At 36.7% G+C, this 21,628-nt stretch overlaps 1 protein-coding gene across 2 annotated transcripts in view; it reads right to left on the reverse strand.

Moving 5' to 3' along the window:
- Positions 1 to 21,258, reverse strand: part of BOLL (boule homolog, RNA binding protein) — a 51,061-nt gene extending 29,803 nt beyond the window's left edge. The window contains exons 1-6 of one of the 2 annotated variants that reach the window (XM_011285451.3): positions 21,064 to 21,258; positions 17,327 to 17,470; positions 14,730 to 14,821; positions 12,810 to 12,864; positions 10,548 to 10,623; positions 7,405 to 7,532 (exon numbers count right to left, since the gene is read on the reverse strand). In XM_011285451.3, coding sequence (XP_011283753.2) covers positions 7,405 to 7,532; positions 10,548 to 10,623; positions 12,810 to 12,864; positions 14,730 to 14,821; positions 17,327 to 17,470; positions 21,064 to 21,084 — 516 coding nt within the window. In that variant the 5' untranslated portion in view covers positions 21,085 to 21,258. Of the gene's footprint in view, positions 1 to 7,404; positions 7,533 to 10,547; positions 10,624 to 12,809; positions 12,865 to 14,729; positions 14,822 to 17,326; positions 17,471 to 20,060; positions 20,201 to 21,063 lie in introns of those variants that run through there. The other variant, XM_011285452.3, reaches the window with a different exon arrangement.
- Between the last annotated feature and the right edge of the window lie 370 nt (positions 21,259 to 21,628).

Genomic DNA, 21,628 nt, shown 5'->3' on the forward strand with positions numbered 1-21,628 from the left:
CATGGAAAATCCGATAGACTCCACCAAAAGTCTGCTAGAACTGATACAGGAATTCAGCAAAGTTGCAGGATACAAAATCAATGTACAGAAATCAGTTGCATTCTTATACACTAACAATGAAGCAACAGAAAGACAAATAAAGAAACTGATCCCATTCACAATTGCACCAAGAAGCATAAAATACCTAGGAATAAATCTAACCAAAGATGTAAAGGATCTGTATGCTGAAAACTATAGAAAGCTTATGAAGGAAATTGAAGAAGATTTAAAGAAATGGAAAGACATTCCCTGCTCATGGATTGGAAAAATAAATATTGTCAAAATGTCAATACTACCCAAAGCTATCTACACATTCAATGCAATCCCAATCAAAATTGCACCAGCATTCTTCTCGAAACTAGAACAAGCAATCCTAAAATTCATATGGAACCACAAAAGGCCCCGAATAGCCAAAGGAATTTTGAAGAAGAAGACCAAAGCAGGAGGCATCACAATCCCAGACTTTAGCCTCTACTACAAAGCTGTCATCATCAAGACAGCATGGTATTGGCACAAAAACAGACACATAGACCAATGGAATAGAATAGAAACCCCAGAACTAGACCCACACACGTATGGCCAACTCATCTTTGACAAAGCAGGAAAGAACATCCAATGGAAAAAAGACAGCCTCTTTAACAAATGGTGCTGGGAGAACTGGACAGCAACATGCAGAAGGTTGAAACTAGACCACTTTCTCACACCATTCACAAAAATAAACTCAAAATGGATAAAGGACCTAAATGTGAGACAGGAAACCATCAAAACCTTAGAGGAGAAAGCAGGAAAAGACCTCTCTGACCTCAGCCGTAGCAATCTCTTACTCGACGCATCCCCAAAGGCAAGGGAATTAAAAGCAAAAGTGAATTACTGGGACCTTATGAAGATAAAAAGCTTCTGCACAGCAAAGGAAACAACCAACAAAACTAAAAGGCAACCAACGGAATGGGAAAAGATATTTGCAAATGACATATCGGACAAAGGGCTAGTATCCAAAATCTATAAAGAGCTCACCAAACTCCACACCCGAAAAACAAATAACCCAGTGAAGAAATGGGCAGAAAACATGAATAGACACTTCTCTAAAGAAGACATCCGGATGGCCAACAGGCACATGAAAAGATGTTCAGCGTCGCTCCTTATCAGGGAAATACAAATCAAAACCACACTCAGGTATCACCTCACGCCAGTCAGAGTGGCCAAAATGAACAAATCAGGAGACTATAGATGCTGGAGAGGATGTGGAGAAACGGGAACCCTCTTGCACTGTTGGTGGGAATGCAAATTGGTGCAGCTGCTCTGGAAAGCAGTGTGGAGGTTCCTCAGAAAATTAAAAATAGACCTACCCTATGACCCAGCAATAGCACTGCTAGGAATTTATGCAAGGGATACAGGAGTACCGATGCATAGGGGCACTTGTACCCCAATGTTCATAGCAGCACTCTCAACAATAGCCAAATTATGGAAAGAGCCTAAATGTCCATCAACTGATGAATGGATAAAGAAATTGTGGTTTATATACACAATGGAATATTACGTGGCAATGAGAAAAAATGAAATATGGCCTTTTGTAGCAACGTGGATGGAACTGGAGAGTGTGATGCTAAGTGAAATAAGCCATACAGAGAAAGACAGATATCATATGGTTTTACTCTTATGTGGATCCTGAGAAACTTAACAGGAACCCATGGGGGAGGGGAAGGAAAAAAAAAAAAAGAGGTTAGAGTGGGAGAGAGCCAAAGCATAAGAGACTGTTAAAAACTGAGAACAAACTGAGGGTTGATGGGGGGTGGGAGGGAAGAGAGGGTGGGTGATGGGTATTGAGGAGGGCACCTTTTGGGATGAGCACTGGGTGTTGTATGGAAACCAATTTGTCAATAAATTTCATATATATAAAAAATAAAAAAAAAAAAAAAGAAAAAGCATTTGTTAAAATTCAATACCCCTTATGCTAAGCGAAATTAGTCAGAGAAAGACAAATAACATATGACTTCACTCATATGAGGAATTTAAGATACAAAACAGATCAACGTAAGGAAATCATAAAGAATATAAAAACAGGAAGGAGGATACAACATAAGAGACTCTTAAACAGAACAAACAGAGGGTTGCTGGAGGGGTGTTGGGAGGGGGGATGAGCTAAATGGGTCAGAGGCATTAAGAAACCTACTCTTGAGATCATTGCTCTATATGCTAACTAACTTGAATGTAAATTTAAAAATAAATAATTAATTAAAAAATAAATATGTCTGGGGTGCCTGGGTGGCTCAGTCGGTTGAGCGTCTGACTTCAGCTCAGGTCATGATCTTGCAGTGTGTGAGTTCAAGCCCCTCGTCGGGCTCTGTGCTGACAGCTTGGAGCCTGGAGCCTGCTTGGCATTCTGTGTCTCCCTCGCTCTCTGCCCCCCCTCCCACTCATGCTCTCTCCCTCTCTCTCTCTCTCTGTCAAAAATACATAAACATTAAAAAAATAAAAAAAAATAGATATGTTTAAGGAAAAATATTCAATGCTCTTTCATGATAAATTTAATACTCTTTCTTTCTTAGCAAACAGAATGTAAAACACCTTTCTTAATTGATCAGGTGTGACTTTGCCCCTCTAGGGAACATTTGACAATACTTTTGGTTTTTATAGATGTGAGGAGGCTAGGACACCGCTAAACATCCAATGTACATGACAACCTCCAACAACAAAGAATCATCTGACCCCAAATGTCTGGTGCTGAGGTTGAGAAACCTTCATTAAATCTAAGATTATCTTCCAAAATCTACAGTATATGTATACAAAACTTAATGGTGAATCACTGAACTTGTTTCCTTTTTCAAGGACAAGGGCATGTTGTTATATAAATACTGTAGCAGAGACAATGCCAGTGCAATAACTCAATGGGAAAAAAAATGAGAAAAGAGCAGAAAAAAATAACTATACTGAATAATAAATGATTGTCTATATAAGAGTTTTGAAGGATTACTGATAGAATATGAACACTTAAAAATCAAAAGCATTATTACCTATGAGTCTCAACCTATTAGGAAATGTGATTAAAAAAATGTCATTCTTGAGGCGCCTGGGTGGCGCAGTCGGTTAAGCGTCCGACTTCAGCCAGGTCACGATCTCACGGTCTGTGAGTTCGAGCCCCGCGTCAGGCTCTGGGCTGATGGCTCAGAGCCCGGAGCCTTTTTCCGATTCTGTGTCTCCCTCTCTCTCTGCCCCTCCCCCGTTCATGCTCTGTCTCTCTCTGTCCCAAAAATAAAAATAAAAACGTTGAAAAAAAAATTAAAAAAAAAATGTCATTCTTAAAATCAACAAAAACCATAAAGTACTTAAGAATAAATCCAACAAAAGATGTACTAAACTATTTCCTGGAGAAAGAAAATTTTATGGTTAGATGGAAATAAAAAACCTAACGAAATGTTTGTGGATATTAAAATTCAGTATTATACACAAATTAATCTACATATTTAATGCAATTATAATAAACACCCAACAAAGGCTTTTCACAGAATTGAACAAGCTGGATTATAACATTTATATTTATAAAAATAAAGACTTAAGGATAGATGAGAGACTCCTGAAGAAAAAAGTGATAGGGTTGCTCTACCAGATTTTAACTAGTTCTAAAGCAACAGGACCTAAAAGAGAATTGGGCAGGGCAAACAAATACACCAGTGGAATAGAACTGAGAGCCCAGAAGAAGACCCCACTCCACCCATACCCCAGAAATGTGGCATTTCACAGAGGATTCATTTCAAAACAGTGGAAGATGATGAATTAGTCAATATATGAACTCCAGATTTAAGATCTAGATGTGAAAAACAGCAACACTATAGTATTTTACAAATAAAATATAAAATATCTATATTTGAGTAATAAGGAAGTTTTTTTTAATTAAAAAAATTTTGTTAATGTTTATTTTTAAGAGAGAGAGAGAGAGAAACAGAGAGAGAAGAGAATGAGCAGAGGAGGGGCAGAGAGAGGGGGAGACACAGAATCCAAGCAGGCTCCAGGCTCTGAAGCTGTCAGCACAGAGCCTGACGTGGGGCTCGAACTCACAGACCGTGAGATCATGACCTGAGCTGAAGTCAGATGCCCAACCGACTGAGCTATCCAGGCGCCCCAGGAAGTGTTTTTTTTTGTTTTTGTTTTTGTTTTTTAAACAAGATACTAAAAGATGAAGCCATAAAGGAAAACATTAATATATTTTTTAACATTAAAAGAACTAGCATGTGACAAAGACAAAACTTATAAAGTTAATGGACAAGCCACAAACTAGAACTCACAAAATTCATACATGAACTCAAGAAAAAGACAATAATCCCCAATGGAAAAAAATAAGTAACCCCACTGGACAAAGGATATGAAGAGGCACCTCAGAGAAGAAAGTAGAATGGCAAATAAATACATGAAATGTTAAATCTTACCAATGATTAAATAAAAACACAACATACTATTTCATAATAACATTGGCAAAAATGTAAAATTAAAGGGTTGGCAGATTATGGAGAAATTGCAGCTTTCATAAACTGTAGCTAAAGTGTATATTTGGAAAGCCATTTGGCAACATTTAGTCAAAGATGTTTATACTTTATAATGTGAAATTTTACTTCTATGCATATATTGTAGCCTAGACCAAGTTAGTGTGGTAGGGACCCCTCCCTAAGGAGAGAAAAAAAAAAAGAGAGAGAGAGAAAAGGAAAAAAAAAACAAACACAAAAAACAAGGTAACCTGGCTATGTGCCTATGTGACAACATCCCTCATGACGTTGTAAACTGAGAACACTTAATCAGACTACATGTGTGTGTATGTTACCATATATGGGAGACAAAGAAATAGAAAATGCATAAAAAACCTATGCTACATGTTTGGTGCTCAGTTTTTTGGGTATGAACCCAACTGAGTGGTGCCGGCACGAATAAAGTTGCTTTCTGGAAATTAAAAAGCCTCGGTGTCACGACTCTCTGTGTGAGAATCCTGCTACAGCAGGAGAATACAAAATTTTTCCAGTGGTACATAGGCAAGAATAAGTTTAAGAGTATCAATTTTTTTTCTTATAAGTTTATTTATTTATTTGAAGAGAGAGGGAGAGAGAACATGAGTGCGTGAGCAGGGGAGGAGAGAGAGAGAGCGTGAGAGAGAAATCCCAAGCAGGCTTCGCACTGTCAACACAGAGCCCTACGTGGGGCTTGTACTTACAAACTGTGAGATTATGATCTGACCTCAAATGAAGAGTCAGATGCTTAACCAACTGAGCCATCCAGGTGCTCCAAGAGTATTAATTTTTAGATCCTAACACATGTACTCCTTCCTGATTTGATTTGTGAATGTGTCTGCGTACTATGTGTCTGTCTTCTTTTCATAACTCTCCTTTCACAATTACCCTTCTCCTTCACAATGAAAGACACACTTCTCAATCATCCTGGATCTGTTATAGTGCTTTGTTCTGGAATATAAATACCAAAAGGGCATGAAACAATTCAAGAAGGCAATGCCCTTAAAAAATAGGAGATAGCAAAGCAAAAAGAGTTTATATAAGAAATATTAAAGAGGAGGAGTGCCTGGGTGGCTCAGTCGGTTAAGTAACCGACTCTTGATTTTCACTCGGGTCATAATCTCAAGGTTGTGGGACTGAGCCCTGTGGCAGGCTCTGTGCTGACAGCTCGGAGCCTGCTTGGGATTCTTGCTCTCCTGTCTCTCTGCTCCTCCCCTGTTGTCTCTCTCAAAATAAATAAACTTAAAAAAAAAAAAAAAAAAAGAAATATTAAAGGGGAGATGGTCCCTTATTTCATCGAGGGAACAAAATAAGTTACATGATCGTCACAGGAATACATACTAACTCATTCATTTGAACTTAAACATTATAAAAATATTAAAGGTGAGAATTTTCTAATAGAAACAGAGTTTTATTTGGCTGACTAATTTTGTTAACTGAGTTCTAGAGCAGACATTTTCCATCCTTTTTTTAAAAAAGATTTTTTTTAAGTTTATTTATTTTTGAGAGAGAGAGAGACAGAGTGTGAGAGAGAGAGAGAGAGAGAGAGAGAGACAGAGCGTGAGTGGGGGTGGGTGGCAGAGGGAGAGGGAGACACAGAATCTGAAGGAGGCGCCAGGCTCTGAGCTGTCAGCACAGAGCCTGACGTGGGGCTCAAACTCACAGACTGTGAGCAGTCTGGGGCTCACTGGGGCAAAGCAAGAGAGAGAGAGAGAGAGAAGTAAGGCTTGATCCCATGACCCTGGGATCATGACCTGAGCCAAAATCAAGAGTCAGCCCCTTGACTGAGTCACCCAAGCACCCCACAACACTTCTTCTTAAACGAAATATACAGCTACAAAGTTTTATAAAAATGTATCTAAAATAAATCTACAATACTCCACAATATATAATATTCCTACATTATTTAAAATTTCAGGGGCTCCTGGGTGGTTCAGTTGGTTAAGTGTCTGACTTTGGCTCAGGTCATGATCCCACAGTTTGTGAGTTTGAGTCCTGTGTCAGGCTCTGTGCTGACAACTCAGAGCCTACAGCCTGCTTCAGATTCTGTGTCTCCCTCTCTCTCTGCCCATCCCTTACTCACATTCTGTCTCTCTTTCTGTCAAAAATAAGCAAACATTAAAAAATTAAAAAAATAAAATTATAACAAATTTAAGGTGTCAAAAATGAGTGAGACTATTTATAATTTTTCAGAAAATTTTTAGAGGCTGTAGAAGAAAAACTTTGAAGACCACTTTCCTAGACAAACTCTCACACAATACATACAAGAGCTAGATGTTCACTGCACTCTTGATTACAGAAAAAAACTTAAAATGTCCATCAATAGGGGAATATACACTGATATAATGGAATATTATAAAATATTAAAAGTGAATTAGATATACTAGCATCAGCATGGTTTAATCTCTAAAAAATAATGTTGAATAGAAAAACTAGATTATTTACATAGTGTTTAAAAACCACCCAAAGTAATACTACCTATTGTTTAAGGACACCTACATGTGTAGAAAAACGATAAAATGATAGGAAAGACATTCTGGTTATATTTTCTGGATATATCTGAGAAGAAAAAGAGAGTAAGAATGTGGGGGCAAGGAGACTTTACCTGAATTTCTCATATTTTATTTCCCCCTATTAAATGAACTTAAGTAAATATGGCAAAATGTTAACATCTGTTAAATTTAAGTGGTAGCTACATGGCGATTATATTATTATTCGTGCTTGTCTGTGGTTGAAATATCTCAGAAATAGATATTTTACAAAATCAATAGATATTTACAAAATCAATAGATATCTCAGAAATAGATATTTTACAAAATCAATATTTCTACAAAATAGAATAGATGGAAAACCTTCTAAGATGAAAATTACTTACAGGCCAAGGTGGTGGAACAGAAGTTACCTCTGGAGTATGAAAATAAGCAACACCATTATGATAAGTGTAAGGATATCCAGTTGAAGTTGTTAGATACATTGTTCCAGCTGCAGGCATTATACTGGAACCTAAAGCAAAGATTAAATAATAACAATAACTAAAATGTTCAATTTTCTTTTAAAATTGTAATTTCTGAACATTTGAAAATGTTTATCTTAACACACCTATATAGTTATGGTAAAAATTGAATGTTGCAAATTAAAAAAAAATTCCATACGTTAAAGTATCTTTGAAATATATGTTTTCAAACTTACTATCTTAGAGCTTTTATTACTTTAAGGTGAATAAGAGAAGTTCAAAAAAGAATACTAAAAATTCATTAACTTAGATTTTAGTACCAATGTAATGAAACACAAAGCTTAACAATTTAAATTATTATCAGCAAGGCCATTATTTTTATAAATATAAATTATAAAGTTAACTGGAGACTATAGACACTATAATAAAGTTCCTAAGACCTTAGTAAGACCTTTTATTTGTAAAAGGCCAAAGATGATGAAATCAGTGAGGTTGGAAAAGATTCCATACTTTCCTGAAGGGATTTTGGTTCTACCCCACAAATTCTTTGGATCTACTCTCACAAGAATTCATTGACACTGTGACTCTTATTCTCTAGCTTCCCTTTGCTGTAACTGCTGCTGTCACAAACACGACCACAAATCTTCCATGTGGCTAGTTCTGGGTCCCCATCTCTTTTCTCAGATCAAGTTATTACACTCCTCCCCCCAAATTAAAAAATATGTATGTTTTTGTCAGGAGAACACTTGGAAAATTTATATAAACCAAGTTAGATTAAGTACTTGACCAGCAAATTTATGTAAATTACTGGAACTGGCAATCCTTCTTCCAGTATATCAGTGATTCTCCAAACTTAACATACATTAGAATCACCCAGATAGCTTATTATCCAGGGCCACATTTGCAGAGATTTAGATTCAGTAAGTCTGGGATAGGGCCTGAGGATTTGCATTTTGACAGATTCCAAGTGAACTGTTAATGGCTGCAAACCACACTGTGAGTAGCACTGGCCTACCATTTTAAGCAGCACTACTGCTTCTCAGCCTTTATATTTTCACTCTATTTCATCTAGAGTTGTTACTGCTTACTTTAGTGATTCTTAATCCCACCCTTTTGAGAATCTGATGAAAGTCATGGAGTCTTTTCTCAGAGATATATACTGAAACAAAATTTTGCACACAATTCATGAAGTTCATGGATTTCCCTCCAAAGATAATCAAGGAACCACAGGTTTTTCTGCTAAATGAATGAATGAATGAATGAATGAATGAATGAATGAATGAATGAATGAATGAATTTTAAGTCAGTACAGTTACAGGGCATTGAACTTGGCTGGTGATACAGCCAAAAGAAAAAAGAAAAAAATTGGACATACTGTATTGAAGTTAGGCTCTGGTGGGAAAGATAGTTATTAGGTAACTACACAATTAATCAATTAAGACAATTTTGATAAATACATTAAGACGTAGTGTAGTCTATTATACTAGGTAGTATGAATGTTCCAATTGTATTTAATTTGTGAGGAAATGATGTTTGGGCTGAGCTTTAAAGAATGAATGGGATTTTAATGGAATGGCAAAGAGCATTCTAGGTAAATAGTGTATATTAGGAGTATGGTATGTTCTGGAACTGAGATGAGGCTAGATGGCTAAAGCATGGGAAGAAAAATAAAGGACAGTTCAAAAATAAGCAGAAAATAACTTAAGATGTGCACTTTTGAAAGATTACTCCGGCTTCCTTGTGTATGATAGGTTGGAAGGTACCAAGACTGGATTCAGAAAGACCAGTTAGGAGGCTTTTCCAGTAATCAAGGCAAGGAAAGTGGGTAGCTCAGACTAGAATGTTGGTAATGGAGATGGAAAAAAAAGCAACAGATCTGAGAAAAAATTGAGATAAGAATCCCCTGTATCTTGAGAATCTACTTTTATACTTAATATTTATTTGCAGAAAAGTATAATGAGCTTTGGAGTCAACCTGTCCTGGATTTGAAGGCTAATGCCACTATTTGGTTATATAGTTACTTAACCCTATACTTTTCAAATTCACCACCTGATTAAAAGCATTCAGCATAGTGATTCATGTTTTTTTTGTTTTTGTTTTTGTTTTTTTTTTAGCAACTTGTGGGTCATAATGTGAACATTACTACTTATACCTACTGCTGGTGATAAAAAATGGTTACTACGTGTCAACAGCTTAATTCTTGGAACAAGAAAGAAGTATTAATCTACTGAGGACACTTCAGTTATTTTCTAAATTAACAAATAACTAAGTCAAAATTAAACTTGATTAACTTCTAAATTAAAATAGACCACCCAAATGAGTACAACTATTAATTTGTTAACAGATGTACAATAAACACCTAATGTTTTACACATCCCAGTGGACACTAGGACACAGCTAAGGAAGAATAAGAAAATTCAGTTGTGAATTTTCTAGCCAAAGACTGTTACAGAGTTTAATAAATATTTAGGTAAAAAGCAAACTGTAAAGATGCCTAATACAATAAATAGGAAGATTGAGAAAAAAGAAGAGTAGAGTTGAAAACCTTGCAGAAATTTGAGAAAGGCACATAATTTAGCCAATTATTAAAGCTTTAGGAATTGTTCCCTCTGATAATTATGACACATCTAGTTGGGTTATAGTACCTACCATACAACTAGAGTTTCTGATATTGGTTCTTTATTTTTATTTTCAGTATTTTAAATTTAAATTTCTAATTTTAAATTACTTTTCTAATTATAAAAATTTCCAATTCATAATGCCAAATTACTTCTAATTACCTTTGTAATTTTAAATTATATTTTTATTTTAGAAGAGATTTCCTTTAAAGATGTAATTATATGTAATATATGTAAGCACCATTATTTATGTAAAATTTCCCCTACCCCCTGAAAATCTAACATACATTAATTTGTAAGAAATATTCATTTGATCACCAACTTTGCTGAAATAACTTTATTAAATTAAAGAAGTCTGACCTTCTAATTAAATTCTAGAAAAAGTCTAATATTTCAAAAAAGAACCATGTAAAAATACTGGAAAATGCATTAGTTCTCAATACATACGAGGAATTCCTACTTGTTGTTTTCTTATTGCTGGACCAATGTTCAGTTTCTTATCTTTATAATTAAGTTTTTCAGCCTAGAATAAAAAAAAATTTATTATTTTGGCACTACTGTTTTATAAAACCAATAGTGAAAAACTAGTGAGAAACATTTTTAAAATTCAGACTATAATAGTTTTGAAAGCAGCAAGGAATATTGGAAAGGACAGTCTTTGAATATTAAAGATATGGGTTTGAATCTTGGTTCCAATGCTTTGACCCTAGTTCTTTAATGGGAATACAGTCAAGCCTCTACTCATAGATCCCATATTTGGGAATTCACCTATTCATTAAAATTATTTAATGTATGTAACCCCCAAATCAATACTTGTAGCAATTTAGTGATTACTAGTGGACATGAGCAGAGAGGTGAAAATTTTTAATTGCCTGACATATATGGTCCCAGCTAAGGTCAAACAAGGGAATACTCTGTCCATTCTTGTTTCAGCTCTTACGGTGAAAACAAGAGTCCGTTTCATGTTCTGTTTAGTGCCATGTTTTTTGCATTTTTGTGTTTTATGTTGGTGATTTTGCTATCTTTTTTATTTTGCTATTTAAAATAGCCCTCAAGTGTGGTGCTGAGGTACTGGCTAGTATTCCCAAGCACAAGAAGAATGTCATTTGCCTTATGGAGAAAATATGTGTTACATGAATTTAATCCAGGCATGTGTTACATAATGCTGTTGAACAGGAGTTCCATGTTAATGAATCAACAATATATATTTAACATGAAGTCTTTAAACAGAAACACACATAAAACAAAGTTATGTATTAATTGGTTAATGCAAATAACGTAGGGGCATCTGGGTGACTCAGTTGGTGAGGTGTCCAACTTCAGCTCGGGTCAGATCTCACAAGTTCGTGAGTTTAAGCCCCGCACTGACAGCTCAGAGCCTGCTTTAGATTCACTGTCTCCCTCTCTTTCTCCCCTTCCCCTGCTTGTGCCCTCTCAGAAATAAATAAACATTAAAAAAAAAACAAAAAACAAAGAAGAAAATAATGTAACCAGAAACTTGTGGGAACCTAGTCTTGTATTTCTTCTAGGAACAGCAGTCCAATATTTGCCAATTCAGTGTTCATGGTGACTTTAAAGAACATAACTAGTATGAATAGTGGGGATCAGCTGCATGTGATTTAATATATAATTGAAACTATTTTTTTCCTTAAAAAATTAACTAACATTTACCAAATTTACTTATTACACTGAACTGCAGGCTATAGACTTTTTCTATGAATGTTCTTAGTTTATATAATGTTTTTCACAAGAGGGAAGTAATCTCAGATAATTTCACTCTAGTGTTGTAGTGTTTGTAGGAATTCAAAGTGCTATCAACTAACACTTGAGAAAAGATATATCCCCAAGTTCTTAGTTTAAGCAAATAAAGTAAAAAATTATATTACAGCTTGACAAACGCATGCAATGATTTAGAATTTGTTTTTCTATTGATAAAAATCTATGCTTAATCTTTTTTAAAAAGATTTTTAAAAATATGGTTTTTTTTAAAAATTTTTTTTAATGTTTATTTTTGAGACAGAGAGAGACAGAGCATGAACAGGGGAGGGTCAGAGAGAGGGAGACACAGAATCTGAAACAGGCTCCAGGCTCTGAGCTGTCAGCACAGAGCCTGATGCGGGGCTTGAACTCACTGACCGCGAGATCATGACCTGAGCCGAAGTCGGACGCTTAACCGACTGAGCCACCCAGGCGCCCCAAATATATGTTTTTAAAAGTAATCTCTACACCCAACCTGGGGCTCAGACCTATAGACCTGAGATCAAGAAATACATGCTCCACTGACTCAGCCATCCAGGCACCCCTGTTTAATCTTAAAAAAAAGCCAACAACTTTTTTTTTTTTAATTTTAGAGAGAGAGAGAGAGAGAGCAAGAGTGTGTGAGCAGGGTAGTGGCCAGAAGGAGAGAGAGAGAATGGAGAGCAGGCTTCATGCTCAGTGTGGAGCCTGACACAGGGCTTGATCCCATGACCCTGGGATTATGACCTGAGCCAAAATCTAGAGTTGACCACTCAACTGACTGAGCCACCTAGGCGCCCTTAATCTTTTTTTAATTCAATTTTTTTGGAGACCAATGTCAATCTTAAGATGCAAATAAGTTAAAAATTTTTTTTCTAGCAATTGATCATTGTACTGGAATGCTAATACTAAAACAAATATCCTAAAGGATTAGTTTCAAAAAAGGAAGTTGAATACATTAAGAGATCTTACCTCTTGTAAAATTTTTTGTGCATCTTCTTGTGTTTCAAAAGTGATGAAACCATACCTAAAAAATGCATTAATTATTTTCTTTAGAACATTAGAGTTATACTAAGATTAATTTTTTTTTCTTTTAAGCATGGGCCACTGTAGTAGTGAGCAGTTTTCTAAGGTGCCCAGCATGCAAAATTTAAGAGAATCATTCACAGCTTATCACTGTCACCTCCTCTTAGAGTCAGGACACTAAAAAAACAAAAACAAAAACAAAAAAAAACACAACAAACCAGGATCTTCAAACAGTTTCATATCTGACTTGTATATAAATCAGGAAAGCATGAAAGATTCAAGTTCTGGCTTACAAATTAGGATGCAATAAATTTTGGTACAGAGACATAATCACCTTTTAAAATAATAGAAGTTTGGCTTAAATAGGAATCAGAGTAGGGAAAAAAATTTCAACACAAAATTTTTTTAAATTGGTAAATGTTTATTTATATGGATGTATTATTATTAGCACATCTAAACTGATAATGCAATTACTAGTATTTCCCAAAGACAAATAAAAAATATGTACATCCCAGACTTTCTACCTGCTGTTTGCATGGATAATTGTTACCTCCAGAGTACAATTCATATAATATTCAAGATACAAATATATTTTGAATGCAATGTCCAAAAAGCCAAAACAGATAGACAAAAAGATATGAAAGAGATAAAACAGTATATCCCCCTGCCAAGCATAATTTCTACTTAGGTAACTTAAGGAAACTAGAGTAGTGTTAAATATCTTGACTATTTTCTTCAATTCATAGTTACTGTATTATATAAAAAAGTTTCTTCCTCTAACAAAGAATTTCTCTTTTTCTATTTGCCCAAACATTAAACAAGGATTAAGGAAATAATTTTACACTAAATTTTTGATAGAACACATACACCACCCAGTGGACAAGGCATAAAATACAGTTTACATATCTATGTTTTTAGTGGTAAAAAATGGATATTACCAAAATATTGCAAATTCTATTAACCAAATACAAGAGCTACAATCTCACTTCTTCCTAATACTATTTGTCAGTCTGAGAAGTATCTCATTTGTTTAAAAATAACATCTCTCTAGGAACCCATCTTTTCCAAAGTGCTCACTTGACATTCTTACAAGTTGCTTCCCTCTAGTAGAATTTTCTATCTACCTTGTTAGTCCTTTCTCTTATGTATGTCCTGCCTCTCTTTCAAGAACATGGACATAATCCTTCACTGATCTCCACTGTCTTACCCATTTTTTCCCCATGGATATTTTATTTTTTAAAATTTTATTTTTTATTTTTTAAAATTTACAACCAAGTTCTGTCTTACCCATTTTAACCTTGCTATCAAACTTCTTAAGTAAGTACACTATGTAAACTACCTCTTCTCTGAGATTTGGCTTTTGTATAAACCAGCCCACTGCAATAGCTCTAAGGTCGTTAGCCATTTCTAGACAAACCCTCCTGATTTCTTCTCAATTTTTATTCTCTTTGATTGGCAATTAAAAATCATTCTCTTTAGAGTTATATTTCTCAGGTTAGGTCCTTATCTCGTGTCTAAAGCAGGCACACAATTCCAAGAGCATCTGATTCCTTTAGCTTCTGGTTCCTTAGCTACTGGACATTAGTTACCCAACATTAAATGCTTGCTACATAACATTGAATAGTTCCTCAGCCAATGCAAGAATAGCTTCCTAACAAATTAAGGAATATTATAGTGTCCTCCCCCATGCCAAAATACACACACATACACACACACACACACAATGCAGATTAAAGGCAAGAAGAAAGAAGAGAGCATGAAATTCTCTTTTTAAAAAATGGAATCAAAATAAGTTAGCATACCAAATCTAGTAAGCCAATAAAAATACAATTGTTAATTCTATGTACTATCTATAGCAATACTAACCCTTTGGACACTCCAGCTCTGTCATTTACAATCTTCACTTCTTTTACAGACCCATACTGGGAAAAAAATTTTCTTAAATCATTTTCATTTGTCTAATGGCATAAAAGGAAAACACAAAAAATTGCTTTTAATAGCTTTTAATGGCTTTTAAAATATCCTCTAATTGCTAAAAAATGAAACAAGTCTTATGCTTGTTTTGGAGATAGAAAAGATTGTAAACAAATAGTAATATAAACTTAAGAATGCCTCTCAGCATAAAAACAGTATATAAAACCACTAAATTATTAAAACCAATGTAAATACATTGCTTTATGCAGTAACTATGATGTTAAACTATTATAATCAATGAAAAAATTTTAAGCTGAATTGCTTTAAAAACAAAAAGAAAGTTCACTCATATTTAAAGGAATCCTTGTTGGCCAGTTAAAAAAATAACTTGAATTAGGCACAGCTATAACTATAGTAAGGGCATATTACTATTGGTTTTTGTGGTTCAGAGAGGCCCATGGTCATGGCAGTGGAACTAAGTTGTTGGTGTATACCAGTCCCTCTATTTTAATCCGCAGTCTCCAGGAACAGTAAGGTCTTAGGAAAGGAATACATTTCTAAAAGTACCTGAACTCAATTTGTGATGTCAATGAAGTAGCTACAAGATTTAGAGTTTTTAGATAGTTTATCTGTACTCAACATACATTTCAGCTAAATAATGACATCATAATATTCAAAATAAAAATTTGAATCATCATTGGACTATAATACACAAGATATCTACAAAGATGGTTTTAACTGCAGTCGTCTCATAATACACTCATTTTATCTTTTCCTACAATATTCACACTAAATTCATTGTAATTTCATTTTCTGGTTCAGGTATAACTACCCCGTGGAAACTTTAAATATCTTTAGAAAAGAATTTCTTTATATACACAGAAAAAGGCATGCCCAACAGCAGTGTGATGCCTCTTATATACATTATCAGGTTTTAGTTGGTAGCCTACAGCCTGGTAAATTGGATGATGACAAATACTGAGATAATCTTAAGAATAACTAAATGCCTCTTATTTCAATAAACTCAAATGGAACCAATGCCAGAAGAATTTCTGTTAGAGATTTGAAAACAATTCAAACTATTCTCTGATAGAAGAATCACTAGTTCAATTTTGCAGCTCTACTTCCTAGTTGAAAAATAAGGAGACAAAGTCAAGATGATTACGTATCAAGAGGCATGGGCTATAAGCTTCCAAAAAAGAAGAGTTTTAAAAAGTTTGACACTGTTTGCTACTACAGAAAACTACTTCCTTGTTGTCATTTGTCTATGGTTTTGGAAACGGTATAAGTATCAGGGAGGGAACCCTAGCCGTTACCTTAAAGGTACAACTGTGTTCTAACAATGGCCTCAAGTTCATAACGTAGCTGATAAAATTCAATAACCTAGAATAGCCTAACCATATGAATATTTCCATTTATTGATAATTTATTTAAAAATATACTGTTTATGATATAAATTAATTCTGAACAAAAATACTCAACTCCAATATTTATGGTCAGCCATTAATATTTTTCATAGAAACAGAAAATCTTTTTAAAAATTAGCATTTCATTAGAAATCATTTTTATTCATGTTTAGTGAACCAATGACATACTTGCTTAAAAATCATTATTTTGACAAATACACAAATACAGTATGTGTATCATTTCTCTTGGGAAGAAAAAAAGTATTTTCATCCAAATTGCAAAAGATTGATTATAGGGAAATAGTGAGTAATAAATGTCAAATTTATTTGACACATCTTTGGCACAAAGATTTTTTTTTAATTAAGAAAGACAACTATCCCTGTAATTTTCAATATATAATATGGAAACTTGGAAATCTTTCTACATATCCACTTAGAAGTAAGGATATTCCACTTAAAATAGCATGCAGACCTTTCCTATAGGTGTTTACTACTACCTCCCAAATGGGGGTGCTAAAACATCTCACAAGCTAAGCTTCTCTGAAAGAGTGGAATGACTGATTACATTATTAAAGTGTATTAATGTTAAGATGTTTTATTCTGACACTTTTTTTTTTTTTTTTGTGAGCAGATTCTAAATTAGATGGCGGAAAGCAATTTTGATGGAAGTTTAGGAGGTTATTCAATAGGAACTTGAGAGTAAAGTTGGGATAAAGAAACAAATTCATAGGACTAAATTTTGTGTTTTTTAAAAAAATTGCGTTTTTTTTTTTGAAACTATTACCATGCATTATTTTTTTTTTTTGGAGTATGACATAATAAAGTATAATTAGTGTGGTATGGTGAAATAAGGAATATGGAACTATGAGTCAAAATAGTGGGATTCTAGTCTTCACTCTGTCACGAAGAAGCTAGGAGCCTACAGATATATCAGTGAGCCTCAATTTCCTTGTATGGGAAATTACACATATTCTTTTTAACCAACACTGGTATTGAAAAGATTCTTTATAATAAGACAATGTGAAACCTACTAATCATTATGGAAATAGCAATTGTTATTTTTGCAGTTGTACAAAACTTTTCTGAGAAATAAAATAACTTCTAATGCAAAAAATACACTATGTTACATGCATAAATAGGTACCTTAAAGTCAATTCCTCCTACAAAGATGCGATTAGGGATCACTGTTCCATATCTTGGGGCACTTGTTGGGTTATTCAAAGGCACAGGTGACACAGGATTAGGGGATGGAGATAATGAATCTGTTTGCGTCTGATTTGATGTTTGCTGTAAAATAAAATTCTTTTAAACTTTTAGCATTGGGTAGAAGTTTGATGCAGGCTGAAAATAATATCTTTCAAAAAGATGAGTCATTTAGACAAAATGTAATATTTTAGACTTTAATTTTAGTCTAATATTATGAAGACTATAATTAGAACTAATACTTTTTTTGGAGCAATAAAAATATGGGAAATGTAGAATCTACTCCACTACAGAGAAAATCTTAATTACTTAAAATGTTTCTGTGAATTATTATTAAATATACAATTTAAATATTATAAATATTGAGGAATATTAAACTCAAAAAACAGAAAGAGAAAAGCATCCCTGACAGCTGGGAACTGGCTTTGTTCTGGTGTTGTTAGGAGTTGGCCTCGAACTCACAGCTAGGCTATGGTTGTTCTCTTGTTAACGGGCATTAGGCAAAGTTACTCTGTGATTGTGATGGATCACAACAAAAACAAGACCATTCCATAACCATGTCTGAACTCTGACAAAAACAAAAGCATTGTCCAAACCATAAGAATGACCAAACAGCCCTCTATTCTGGCTGATATGTATAACTACTCCATCTTTATCAATCACAGCTTTGGCTTCAATCTATTTTTCTTGCCTTCTAGATAAGAATTAGCAGAATTACTTCCACTTTCTGACAACATGCATCTCACAGTAAAGCCGTTCTTCCTTAAACCCTATCTAAAAAGAGCTTAACCCAAGTCTAAATCCCATAGTAAGTTCTTTTCTAGCACCCTCTTACCAAAAGGCTCCATGGTGTATGCTCTTCCTTGTGGCAACAATTCAATACACCCAACTTTAGTGAACTACAGTATGTTCCTGGTAGTCTTTGGCTAAAGGGCACTGACAAGTTGATAAATTATGACATTCAAGTTCACTGTTTTTTAACTCTAAAGTCAAAGTTTTAAATGCACCTGTCAATTTGAAGATTGAACTGATTTTGTAAAGAAAAAAGAAATTTACATACCTATATCTCATAGGCATAAATTTTTATACCAAAGATTGAACTCAGTACATACATGTTCATAATTCTACGTTGGGGGCCTAATTTAGATTCTAATAAACATATATTAACATATATGCCTTTGCACAATGGCAAGATGGTAAGCTCTTACCTACATCTGAAAAAAACAAGACTTGAGAATAGAATTTTGAAGAGAAACCAATTTAAGCACTTGCTAATTATTTTCCTTCTGGGAACATTAAACAGGCTTCTCAGACAGTCTAACGTACTAAATGAGTATGCTTCAAAAATCTTGGTTTCAGAATTTCAATTCTCTGAGAAACAAATACATGAAAATGAATTTCCAACATAGATAACGGAGTTGTTCTTTTTCATAGTTGCTCTCCTGCCTCACTTAATTGGCCAATAAAACCATGATCCCTAAGTCAATCCTTCAAGATATACAGAGAAATGACTAGGCCAGTAGTGACTACAGGGCTACAGGCTGGACCTCATTGCGTTCTATTCTGCATCTAGTGTTAAGGAGGAACAACACAAATTCCTAAAAAGGGAGTTCATAAAAACACCTATTAACCCACAGAAAAATCATCACATTTAATAACTGCTATGTTGTAGTTTCCAATTAAAGAAATTGGGGAACCAATCTTAAAAGCATTCTCTCTGGGCATTTGGAGGTTATTTGTAACTTCAGTCACTTTACTTCTAGGATGTAGTGCAGAGAATGATGATTTTGGGATGCTTAGTTATATTTTTCAACTGTGGATTTGCATTGCTAGAGATAATAGCATAGCTTTAGTAGATACAATCTTGTCTGTTTACAGATTGTAAAATTTTAAAAATCAGTCTTCATGAAATTTTCTTCTGAAAAACAAGTTCGACAGATGAATTCATTTGTTCTCCAATTTGTTTAAATAAAAGTCATTCCATTATTTTTCACAGAGAAAGGACATGAACAAAAGTGAACAGGTGCTTTATTTCCAATCTTGAGAAATTAGTTAGATGATACCGAGAAAGGAAAAACATCAACTTTTTATATCCTGTTCATTTCATTCTCATTTCTAAGGCTCCTGCTGTACTGTGGGTTCCTACTGCCTTATTTTTCTTCTTACCACTTATCACTTTCCAACATACTATATAGTTTACATATGTTTATTGCTTACCACTTTCCAATGTAGTGCAATGTTCATATGGGAAGGGATTTTGCCTATTTTGTTCACTGATCATTTAAAGTGGAGATGGTACATAGCAGGTGTTCAATAAATAATTTGTTGAACAAACGAATGAATCACTTCTCCCTGCTCATGATATCCCAACCATTAGGCAGAGGGTTTAAGAATACAATATGAAAAGAACCTAGAAAATATCTTAATGTTAGTAGTGACAAGGCTTAAGCAGAAATATCTCAATTCCTCAGAGAAGGTTGGCGATGCACTGAGCTAATAAAGCCTCAGATTCCACCAGCAATAATTTTGCAAATGTATGAAAAGCACTTAGGCAGGTGTTGTTAGATTAGAAGTAAGGGTTCTTAGTTTAGCAAAACTTCTAGCACTAGAGAGTTTATTAAAAATTTCCTTCAAAGTAATGCGCCCTCACTGCCTCCATCCCTTGAGAATTAACCTCGAAATCTATCATCCACTTTGCCAGCGAAGACAACGGGAAGAGGGCAGGCTAACCGTCGCAGTCAAGGCCTCGAAGCTCCTTCCCCTCCGAGGCCAGCAAGCTGAGGCGCTGGAGGATATGGCCGCTGCGACAATTTCCTCGGGTTCTCTCGGGTCATCGTGAACTTGGGCACTGACACGAGGATCCACCCCCTCCCCACCAAAGTGCGGGAGGGAAAAGAAGGCTAGCCAGCGAGAAATTTTGACCCGCAAACCCGCCAGCAGCAGTGGCTGGAACCCTCAACGGCACCGACCCGACAGTGGCCTCGAGCGTCGGCAACAACTCGGCACTCACGTGGCGCGCGCTGATTGGCTGCCAGAGGGGCGGGGGCGGGGCACAGTGGCACCTCGCCTCAGCGCCTCAGCTCCTCAGGCCTGCTTCGTCTCCCGCCCCTCCCCCACCCGGCCCTCAGCGTCTCGGGCGCACACCCGGTATTAAAGTGTCCGGGTCTGTCCAGGGCCACGGTGCCCCACCCCTCCCTCCAGGTCTCTCTGGCCTTCCGGTCCCCACTGACTAGCCAGGGAAAGGAGGTGTCAGCCGCCCTGGCAATCCCTTGCGGTGGGCGTCTGGGCGGAGTCCGGCCTGAGCAGGCGTCAAAGACGGTGCCGAGCCCGGTTTCGGCGGGAAAGCTGTTTTTCTAGCCCAGCCCCGCCTGTTGTACAGGACCCGGCCACCCGCCGCCTCCTGAAACCTTCTGGCCATTTCCGAGGTCCCCCAGCCAGCCTACACCCAGTCCTGGCCCAGTGGTCCCACCTTCCCGACCCCACGACCTGACCCGACCGGGCCTGCAGGGAGGCCGCTCTTCACGGTGGTCGATGGGGCATCCTGTCCACGTTTCTTCCCGAAAAAATAGCGGGCGTTTGGGCCCTAGACTTCACAATTCCAGCCCCTCAGGAACGGAGTCCACGTTGCTCCTTCCCCTTGCTATCCCGGGGCCGGAGGCCCTGACTGCCGTACTCACCGCCCCGGACTCGGTCTCCATCTTCCTCTACGCTCTTCAGAACCCAGGGGAAAGGATCAGAAACCTTAAGTTTGAAAGCACCTTCACACCAAGGAACCAACACCACGTTTCCCGACGGACACTCCCCCTGGCGGCGACGGCGGCAGTGGCAGCTGCAGGGGCGCAGGCTCGGACCCGGGACCTGAACCTGCCACCCGGTAGCGGGGGGTGGGGAGGAGCAGGCGACGTCGCCTCGGGCGGCGGGGCGGGCGGGCGCAGCAAGCCGGGGAGCGGCGCGGGCGGGCGGTTTCGGCTGTGGCCCGTGGTCGCGGAGCTGGGCCGTCTGGGGAGGGAAGAGCGTGCAGCAAGTCGGGGCGGACGTGTGGTGTGCAGACGAGGGCTCGGCTCTGGGGCCACTCTCGCCTGCTTTCGGACGGCTGGGGAGGAGAGAGCGAACGGTTATGCAAAGCACCATGCACCGCACACTTTCCTCTCTTCTCCCCTTTGGAGGAAAGTCGGCGTCTGGGACTGGTGGGTTTCGAGAGGTTGACGTGACCTCAGGCTTTACTAAGCAGCAAGAGGCCGG

Source organism: Felis catus, chromosome C1 (genome assembly GCF_018350175.1).
Source record: "Felis catus isolate Fca126 chromosome C1, F.catus_Fca126_mat1.0, whole genome shotgun sequence".
Lineage (NCBI taxonomy): Eukaryota > Metazoa > Chordata > Mammalia > Carnivora > Felidae > Felis > Felis catus.